Source organism: Ascidia mentula, chromosome 1 (genome assembly GCF_947561715.1).
Source record: "Ascidia mentula chromosome 1, kaAscMent1.1, whole genome shotgun sequence".
In the NCBI taxonomy this organism is placed as follows: Eukaryota; Metazoa; Chordata; class Ascidiacea; order Phlebobranchia; family Ascidiidae; genus Ascidia; species Ascidia mentula.
Genome location: NC_138566.1, coordinates 23,589,561 through 23,599,008, shown reverse-complemented (window position 1 = coordinate 23,599,008; position 9,448 = coordinate 23,589,561). Strand labels below are relative to the sequence as shown.

Below are 9,448 nucleotides of genomic sequence, written 5' to 3'. Positions count from 1 at the left end.
ACGCAAGAGACTATATAAGCTGCAAAGTCATTGGTTGTTTGTATTGCTGGGGGAAATCATGGGTCTTGACGTTCTTTTCAGAAGAATCATAACTTTAAAATGTCTTATTCTTTACCAAGCGCGCACTATTGAAACAAACATAAACACGAAGCGAATGTTTATTATGCATTGGGAAACAAAATCGTGAACGAGGTTTTCATGTACAATCACAACGCGATGAATAGTAATCAAGGGTACGTGGACTGAACTTTTGAAATCCTTGAGTATAGATTTGCTATACACGACCAATGCATATTTTCACGCGTAGTTTCGTCGCATTACCCCGTGTCCGTACCTGACCAAAATACCACTCATTTCGACCAACATGGTCTCATTAGTGCTGCTTGGTATGGGTATAGACGGTCTTGTCAACCAAAATGGCCAGGGAAAGATTTCCACCTTGTGGTGACTGTACCAATCACCGTCATCATTCATTGAAACAAAAGAGGACTATTACTGTTAGCAGGAGAAAGAAAGCCGCTATAGCCCGGGCAACGTATGGTGTAATCTGGACCACAAAAAAACGATAGGTTAAAAACGAGTTTTAAAAACGAGAGCCTTCAGCTTTTTTATTTTCATCGGGGTACGTCTCAATGATTCGACCGATCGACCATTTCGAACGGCACTCAGATTCGCACACAAGTAGGACGACATCATTTTTCTTAAGGTTGCGATGAGAATCATGCCACTTTGGACGAGCAGTGATTACCGGTAGGTATTCTCTCATGAACCTCTTCCAGAAATGGTCAGCGAGAAACTGCACCTGACGCCAACGCCGTCTTGTGTAGCAATCCTTTTTCTCTGCAATCGTCGGAGGAAGGTTGGGGGAACCTCTCATCAGCAGGAGATGGTTCGGGGACAGCGGTTCTTCGTCCCTATGATCAAATTTCACCGGGACAAGGGGTCTTGAGTTGAATATGGATTCAGCTTCCACAAACAAGGTCTCCAGGACCGTCAAAAGTTCTGCCATTCTTCATGGAAGCTGTGTTTGTCGCTGCCAAAGTTTTTCTTTAACTTTTTCAATATGTATGGTTTTCTGTTTAAAAGCGAGAAGTGCTTTCATGTGAATTACAAAAAATCCCCACATCCTTCGCTGGAAGTAAGTTTTTCCTTGCGATATACTAGTTTAACTAATGTTTTATTTATTTTGTTGTGGTAGTAGACCTACACACGAATTGTATGTCGTGTTGTACCGGGTGTATAACGAATGTTATTTCTGAATGTGTCAAATTCATAGGGCGAGAAGTGGAAATTTCCCAATTTCGCAAAGATTGCAAACGAATTCTTCTGGGGGGAAGTTTGTAACGTGCATTAAAGCTCCCGTAACAATCTAAGTGCAGTTTGTTTTATAGTTTAATCAAACTGGAAAGGTGAAACACGAATATCAAACTACGCTACAAAAATTTTAAGATGTATCTTTACTATGCACCTACATAGCCTATATGCCACGTTTATTTGCCGTTATTTTTCTTGAACAATTATCAAAAACATCCGATCTTTCAAAAAATGTGCAAAATTAAAAAATACTTTACCAATCTTGACATTAGAAAAACAAGGTTAACATCATTTGCTTTTTGGTGAATGCAATAAGGTAGCCACACCTTTGATGAATTAAAAACATAAGCTTAAATATATTCAGTAGACCTAGTGGTAAAACCAAATAGAACAGGCTGTACAGGCAGATGTGGAGTTGGAAATCATTGCGAGTTTCTGATGCCGTGATATATGGGGGATGCTGCTACCATGTAGAGGACCCCTGACACAAGAGCCAAGTATACGGAGTAGCCGAATCGGGATTCGCTTTTGATGAAAAACACCGTGCAACCCAATACAATGAAACAACCTGAAAATTAAAGAAAAAAATTCTGATCTAGTCGAAAACCAGGTGTTTACAAATTCATAAGTCAGTCCAACTGTAACCAGTAAACTATTTTTCAAATGAAATTTTGCAAACATGTCGCAAATGAAGGTCATATAAGTTACACCGACATCTTGACGGACGAAAGTTTTTTCTTAGACCATAAATCTGAATAAGATTTGCCAAAAGAGCATTAAACTCTGTCCCATTACATTTTAAAATAACATTGAAGTATAGTATACCCCCAGTACAGATGAGTGCAAATCCATAGGTCCGGGTTGATTTCGAAAATTTCCATATTACAGAAGCAATCTCGATGATTGTTCCGAGAGCAATCGTCCCAGCAGCGAGAAGCATGAATACACGTGGCACCAATATACCAGAAGCAGCCTCGTTAGCGCCAAGTTCTAAAAAGATTTAACAAAAAGAAAAGTAAACATCAACAGTATATTATAGAGTAGAACGAGTTGATACTGTATGTAGTGTTTTTTAAGCCATCCAGCAAAATGTCACAAATGACATACCAGTGCAGCTCTGATCGTTTGTTTTGAGTAAGATAGTGCAAACTTCAAACAAATTAACATGGAACAACCATATTCTTCCAAGACTGTGTGAATTCCAAGATTTTGTAACCATCGATGTTATATAAAGTACCGTTCCTGCTGTCCAGCTGATGATTTCCAAAAGCATTAAAACACATTTGTGTGCCATATTCAATAAATTCACTGACAAAAAGTCAAGTCTAATTGTTTTTTGAAACACAAGTAACTTTTATTGATAAACGATGCTCAATCTTGGTGGCATATCACAGTCCAAACTATTCTTTCTTTTACTCCAACTGGTTTTTCAGCAAATGCCACGCCCAACTACCGCGGTTCTCCTGCTGCTCTGCCCAAAGTAATGGCCGTAGTATGATTATTTAATAAGCGACGAAAACTATGGGAACAACAATCCTTGGAGTTGGCACACGTTCCCAGCAGGTAAACATACGAATATGACTTCGTCACAAAGTTTTTACTTGTAGTTTAATTAACTTACTTGTTTTTACCTACGCATCGGTTGCCTTCAAAAAAGTATAATTAGAAAATCTAATATGGTAAGAGTCGTTTCGATTTGATTGAACGTGTATGGTGATTTTAAACGATGTATAAATTAATTTTCACTTTTTGAAATTTTCCCGAATACAACAGCGAACAATACCAAATATATATGCCAATGCACATTGTAAACGAAATTGCTTGAAATTATATTCCGACCACTATAAAGCATTGTTTATTTTCTTAATCTACTATTGTAAACGGCTAATTTTACAGTTTCATGAATCATTATGTACCAATCTAGAGTTATAAGTCGGATCGAGGTTTTCGGTTCGGGTTCGGGTCCGAATTCCTATTTTGCTTCATTTTCGCCGTAATTACACATTTTTTTTGCAATGGGCAGATAGTATAAGGCCAGTCACGTCACTTTACATACAGACGCAGAGTCTTAAATCACAACTTCTTAAACAATTGAATTTACATTATGATGTATTTGCGACACACGCTCACTTTTGGGCGTAATTTTTTGGGCAGAGTTTGAGTTTTTAATAAGAAGACCAATTGGGTTGAGCATGTAAACATCACCAATATATTGAATTATATTGAAATAGATGTGGCAACTTCAAACTGCAAGTCTGGAGGACAGCGAAAAAATTAGATGGCACACCTCAGAGCTGCGCAGCAAAACTAACACTGCTACGAGGCAGCTATCACCGAAAATCCACCTTGATACTATTTAGCAGTGCAAACAGTGACGCATAACAACAATTGACGCATAACAACAAAGTGGCACTGCCTTCATGTGCTGAAGGCAGTGCCACTATTTCAAACGATTAGGTTTTATAAGTGCCGCTTCTTTCTGTTCTTTTTCTGTTCTTTTACAAACATTTTGAGAAACGAATCTGCCCTACACTACCTTCACCAACCAAACAACAAACGTATTTTGTCGTAAACATGAAAGCCCAGCATAAAGTTGTGATATTAATGCAATTATTAATTTTGTAGCAAATTGGGAACAATATTGTTTTAGCACGCTCATCGAGCAGCAAAGCATGTAGCTTATAAACACGGCAGTGTCGATTGTTTTTTGTGGTTACAGCTGTTGTTTTGCTTACGCTCTGGTAGTCCTCTAAAACCTCACAGGAAAAAAGCGATTACCGTATAGCTACAGATTAATTTGTATTCCATTGAAACACAAAATGAAAAGCGGTTAGGTACTTGTGCTTCTTCGCACGATACAATATAACTAGAGCTGTATATATGTAACATTATGCATATACACAACAATATTGCTTCCTTTTCAACAACTTAAAGTATCATTAGGGCTCACAAAAATTCTTCCAATACTTAAAGTCACAGAACAGCGAAATTTCTTGGCTGATTCTTTTACGTCAACATCAACAGATTTTTCCTGCTACTAAAAAGTTCCACGAACAGTAGTGATTTTACGAGGCTTTGGCAGCTATTAATATGAAGACTCCTGTTATCATGTAGAGTATTCCCGACGTCCAGCCCAAAAATATGGAGTAGCCGAATGTTCCGTTATTGTTGAGAATTGTGAAGACCGTGCAAGCCACATATATCATACAAGCTAAAAAAACAAAAACAAATTTTTAAGTTATTTCGCTCAATATGTATAAGATTTGTTGTCCCCGAAAAATCAACAAAAACTTTTCCTTTGAAAGGATCATATGTGAACATAATTTCATCATTACATAAACGTCAGTATTTACGGCATTACTGGAAACTATAAGAGATGACAAACTGGATTAAATCTCTTCTTCTCTTTTTACACGCATTGGGATAATATCGATTTAACAAACCTCCAATATAGAGAAGTGCGAGGCCACTGAACCGGAGAAATTTCGGAACGTCCCGAATTAAACAAACAACCTCCATTATTGTTCCGAGAGCAATCGTACCAGCGGCGAGAAGCATGAAGACACGAGGCACCAATATACGAATACCAACCCCGGAAAATCCAAAATCTTAAAAGATTCGACAGAAATTAAACCTGCATCCTTGGCTAAGGCGAGCATGCTAGTCATACCTTTGCTACATTATTGCATATGGCTTCACAATTTTAGAATCAAAACACTTTGACAATAAAAACCAACGGCACTTGTATAAATATAAGTGTTTTTTTACTTTTTGAAAACAGTCGAAGACTTACCAATGCAGTGATGGCTTGATTGGAAGCAAATTTCAAACAAATTAAAATGAGTTGACAGGTTTCCAAGTTTGCCGAATTTCCAGTATTTTGTAACCATGGAAGATATGTAAATTGCCGTTGCAGCTGCCCAGCTGATAATTTCCATACACATCAAAATACTTTTCTTTGACATAGTTTTTGACAATGCGATTTTAGCCTGTATATTACCTCGAAGCCTGCATAAATCGCAATACAGCAACATCGTTATAGCATTAAACATTTATCATTAAAAATTTAAACTTTGAATGTATAGTCGATTCTACATTCAAAACGTTTTTTGACTACGCGATAATGGCCGGTTTTTGAACTCTGACAATTGTTTTGCAAATTAAGGAACCTGTTCTACCCAGCAGCCACGAAAACAAGTGTGTTTTGTTACAATTGAAATTCCCAGCAGAACGCAGCGTGCTCTATAACTTTAATCTAATTATCAAATTTGTCGACGGAACAATAATATCTCGGCACGCTTAGCGAGAAGCGAAAGCGGTACAGCAGTTAAAATGTTTTGATTTTTTGTTATGTTAGCTGTTGTTTTCATCACGCTCTGCTCCGTTACTTTTTTCGCGCGCACAAACTGAAGTTTCATGCAGTGTTCGTGTATCAACCACGTCCATGAAATATCAAAACAGCAAATAATAGCAATGAGATCGTGCCACTATAGTGTACGCGTATTACAATTTGGGAACCACCCGCCTATTTCGTAGCAGCTTATGTGTGTATGACCTGCAAACTCAATGTCTGGTCGAAATAACATTCTTATGGTTCTTTTGTCCAATTTCACTCTTCCTCGGAAATCAAGTATGAAGTTAAAAATATTACAGCCTAACTATAGAATGAACCAACAACGAGAGAATTAGCTTTTTCTTGAAAGTAGTACATCGGATGCACAAATAGGCGAATAACCTTGAGGCAGACCGGGAGTTGTTCTTATTTTGACGTTACCAAATGTTTAATATAGATAAATGTAAATGATAAGAGCTGCAATACGTTCAGTGACAACCCAACTAAACACCAAAATTATCACAACAAACGAATGACCGATACGCAATGCAGCTGTTGCTTCATGAATCATACACAGGAAAAGTTTGTCAAAATATGACATCACGACAAAATCTCGTTCCAAGAAAAAAGAGATTTTGAGGTATTTATTCCTTATACATAATTGAACGTGATCAACAAGTGTGTAGAAATTAAAGGGGTTTCAATTTTAATGACACCCAGTGCGCTAGTCGGTAGTTGACTATATAGTTACATAAATAAAGACCACAGTACTTCTACCGAATCTAGACTTGCCGTGTTTCCTTGCATATAATTATACATAATGCACATATAACATGCAAACAGCTTCACATTTATTTGTCAAGGTGGCAGCAAAAACAAATATGGCATAACGTGATTAACATCAGCAAAACACATTCTGGCTAAACACAATGCATAATACATGGTAGTACGCACACGTAAAATCTCATTTTCGAAGTTGAACACATATAGAATATGAAATACGTACATACAGTGAAATGCCCAAGTGCGGAGAATAAACTTTCTGTGTAAATGTATAACAGTAACTATTATTTGTGTGTTACTGTTTTTTTTGTGATTTAAGCCTTGTTTTCTACAACAGGTGGTCGTAGAAATGCACTCGAGCCACTGTTTTCAGGCGTATCATTACCACCCACATTTTCATAGGAAGGAGTACTTGGACCTAAACAAAAATACTATTACAATGAAATTGTAGCTCACTGAATATTCATCAACTAAATGTGTTTTAACTTAAAATATTGAGCACATGACATGGGCAATACTGCTTACAAAGATTGGAAAGTCTATTTCTCTTCCGAATCAAATGTTTAATTTGCACTGAACTAATTAAATGTGTCAGAAATTATATGGCACTGTTAAGATTAAAAAAGCACAACCGAGAGGTTGGACCAATATAGTTTCAAACCTCAGAACTACAAGTTATCCACATCAAAAGAATGAGACTAACTCACCAAAGTTAATATTGTATTCGCCACCTCTGTCACGATACATTTGAAACAGAAGAATCAAAGACAAGGGCTTGAAGATAAGGTTCACTATTGCCATACCTGCAACAAAATAGCCTTGTTTAATGTTAGTTTCCATTTAGATTTTAGTTCCCATTAACCTGCACTGAACTTGGAACTGGAACTTGCCCCAGACGGAGGAAAAAACAAGGCAAGACAAACAATATCAACAATAATCGACCACAACATGGTAATCATGAACTGAAAAAATAAATAAATAATTAACAAACATTTTAAAGGTGCTATTAAGTATCATACCACCAATGCACAAATTCAAACCTATTAACAATTTCGCCGGTGAATACATATGCTGCTGGATACACAAGCTTACCAGAAGTATAGCATCCACAGATTGTCGGTCAGCAGTAGCCCACACGGCAAGAACCAAAACTGTTACATTTCCCCATATATAAGCTGATGAACCACCCCAGTTCAATTGCGTCCTAAGTAAAACAAAAACAGAAAAGGGTTTGACATTCATGAAAAACATATCAAAAGTCACTACTTAGTTAGGTAATGTTTGATTGAGAACACAGTTAACTCCATTTATTCAAAACAGTCCGTACAATTTTTTACCAAGCAGATCCTAGCTGACAAAAATTCCAGTTAGCAAAGCTCAAAACATTTATTCAGTGACTTTTTCTATCCGTTTAGATGAGCCACAGTACAATTTCTCCATAACTTTTTAAATTAAACAAAAATACCAAAGTTTGGGGATACTATTATCTAGCCACATGACAAAAGGTAAGAGCTGCAACGGCAAACTTACCACACAAACAACAGCCAGTGGACAACAAAAATTGCCTGAAACACAAATATATTTTTGTATTGCAAAATTCATAACATTTTTCAGATTTTTCAAATAACTACCTTAATGGAAATAGAGGGCATATTCGATTTTGCAACGGAAAACAACCAAATTGATCGTTTGAAACAATGGAGAGCAGCTATGGCAGCTACGGAAACAGCGCGTGATTTCAAGTCACATGATGTAAATAGCGTCACGCCTTACTGCACCAACCTTTTCCTGGATTTCAGCGTAAATTTCGGTTAAGGTTAGTTATGGATTGGATTACCAACTACCAATTATGTATGTAACATCCTGGCAATTTGCAGCGGTTTACAGATTTTTGCAATTTTGAAGGTGAAAGAACGAAACAAATAAATATGGAATTTTTTAAAAACACAGTGGGCTATTTTGGGCAAAGTTACAATTAGAATAATGTGCGCATAATGGGGCTAAAGCTTATTTCACATAATTACCGCTCTGTACTTAGTTTGATCACTTTTGTAATTTCCGCATGATGGAACTAGAGGACCATTTCTACAATGGTGACCACACTGTGGTTAGGTAATCACTTTTATAATTTCCGCATGGTGGAACTAGAGGACCATTTCTACAATGGTGACCACACTGTGGTTATTTAATCACTTTTATAATTTCCGCATGGTGGAACTAGAGGACCATTTCTACAATGGTGACCACACTGTGGTTAGGTAATCACTTTTATAATTTCCGCATGGTGGAACTAGAGGACCATTTCTACAATGGTGACCACACTGTGGTTATTTAATCACTTTTATAATTTCCGCATGGTGGAACTAGAGGACCATTTCTACAATGGTGACCACACTGTGGTTAGGTAATCACTTTTATAATTTCCGCATGGTGGAGTTAGAGGACCATTTCTACAATGGTGACCGCACTGTGGTTAGTTCATCACTTTTATAATTTCCGCATGGTGGAGTTAGAGGACCATTTCTACAATGGTGACCACACTGTGGTTATTTAATCACTTTTATAATTTCCGCATGGTGGAGTTAGAGGACCATTTCTACAATGGTGACCACACTGTGGTTAGTTAATCACTTTTATAATTTCCGCATGGTGGAGTTAGAGGACCATTTCTACAATTGTGACCGCACTGTGGTTAGTTAATAACATTTATAATTTCCGCATGGTGGAGTTAGAGGACCATTTCTACAATTGTGACCGCACTGTGGTTAGTTAATAACATTTATAATTTCCGCATGGTGGAGTTAGAGGACCATTTCTACAATGGTGACCGCACTGTGGTTAGTTAAATATATGATTACGAATTAAAATACAACACAAATTTGTAATGCATTTCCACTTTCAGAGCCCAATACCCCGGAAGTTATGTCCAGTGTTCGAGCAAGAAAGAACCACAAAATGTGCTTCATATCACGTCCAGATTGATCGATGGATTAGCGACCTTACAATAACAAAATCACC

At 37.2% G+C, this 9,448-nt stretch overlaps 3 protein-coding genes across 3 annotated transcripts; all 3 read right to left on the bottom strand.

Moving 5' to 3' along the window:
* Positions 1-1,736: 1,736 nt before the first annotated feature.
* Positions 1,737-2,718, bottom strand: LOC145890179 (uncharacterized). The gene is made up of 3 exons (XM_082981210.1): positions 2,422-2,718; positions 2,140-2,304; positions 1,737-1,882 (listed from the first exon to the last, which is right to left on the bottom strand). The coding sequence occupies exons 1-3, from the start codon at positions 2,606-2,608 to the stop codon at positions 1,737-1,739; spliced, it is 498 nt and encodes a 165-aa protein (XP_082837336.1). The 5' UTR covers positions 2,609-2,718.
* Positions 2,719-4,216: 1,498 nt separating this feature from the next.
* LOC145914244 (uncharacterized) lies at positions 4,217-5,318 on the bottom strand. The gene is made up of 3 exons (XM_083002048.1): positions 5,108-5,318; positions 4,758-4,922; positions 4,217-4,525 (listed from the first exon to the last, which is right to left on the bottom strand). Exons 1-3 carry the CDS (start codon positions 5,277-5,279, stop codon positions 4,380-4,382), a joined length of 483 nt encoding a protein of 160 aa, XP_082858174.1. The 5' UTR covers positions 5,280-5,318; the 3' UTR covers positions 4,217-4,379.
* Positions 5,319-6,496: 1,178 nt separating this feature from the next.
* LOC145910048 (type-1 angiotensin II receptor-associated protein-like) lies at positions 6,497-8,165 on the bottom strand. The gene is made up of 6 exons (XM_082997143.1): positions 8,062-8,165; positions 7,961-7,995; positions 7,523-7,634; positions 7,293-7,392; positions 7,138-7,233; positions 6,497-6,848 (listed from the first exon to the last, which is right to left on the bottom strand). Exons 1-6 carry the CDS (start codon positions 8,080-8,082, stop codon positions 6,745-6,747), a joined length of 468 nt encoding a protein of 155 aa, XP_082853269.1. The 5' UTR covers positions 8,083-8,165; the 3' UTR covers positions 6,497-6,744.
* Between the last annotated feature and the right edge of the window lie 1,283 nt (positions 8,166-9,448).

Bases quoted from the DNA above. Each gene is read 5' to 3' on its own strand.
- LOC145890179 (XM_082981210.1), bottom strand. From the start codon at position 2,608: ATGGCACACAAATGTGTTTTAATGCTTTTGGAAATCATCAGCTGGACA. The intron at 2,305-2,421 runs GTATGTCATTTG...AAATCTTTTTAG, and splicing joins AAACGATCAGAGCTGCACTG to AACTTGGCGCTAACGAGGCT. The intron at 1,883-2,139 runs GTATACTATACT...TTTAATTTTCAG, and splicing joins TGCACTCATCTGTACTGGGG to GTTGTTTCATTGTATTGGGT.
- LOC145914244 (XM_083002048.1), bottom strand. From the start codon at position 5,279: ATGTCAAAGAAAAGTATTTTGATGTGTATGGAAATTATCAGCTGGGCA. The intron at 4,923-5,107 runs GTAAGTCTTCGA...GAATCTTTTAAG, and splicing joins ATCAAGCCATCACTGCATTG to ATTTTGGATTTTCCGGGGTT. The intron at 4,526-4,757 runs GTTTGTTAAATC...TTGTTTTTTTAG, and splicing joins CGCACTTCTCTATATTGGAG to CTTGTATGATATATGTGGCT.
- LOC145910048 (XM_082997143.1), bottom strand. From the start codon at position 8,082: ATGCCCTCTATTTCCATTAAG. The intron at 7,996-8,061 runs GTAGTTATTTGA...TTTGTGTTTCAG, and splicing joins TGCCCTCTATTTCCATTAAG to GCAATTTTTGTTGTCCACTG. The intron at 6,849-7,137 runs GTGAGTTAGTCT...ATTTTTGTTTAG, and splicing joins CGAATACAATATTAACTTTG to GTCCAAGTACTCCTTCCTAT.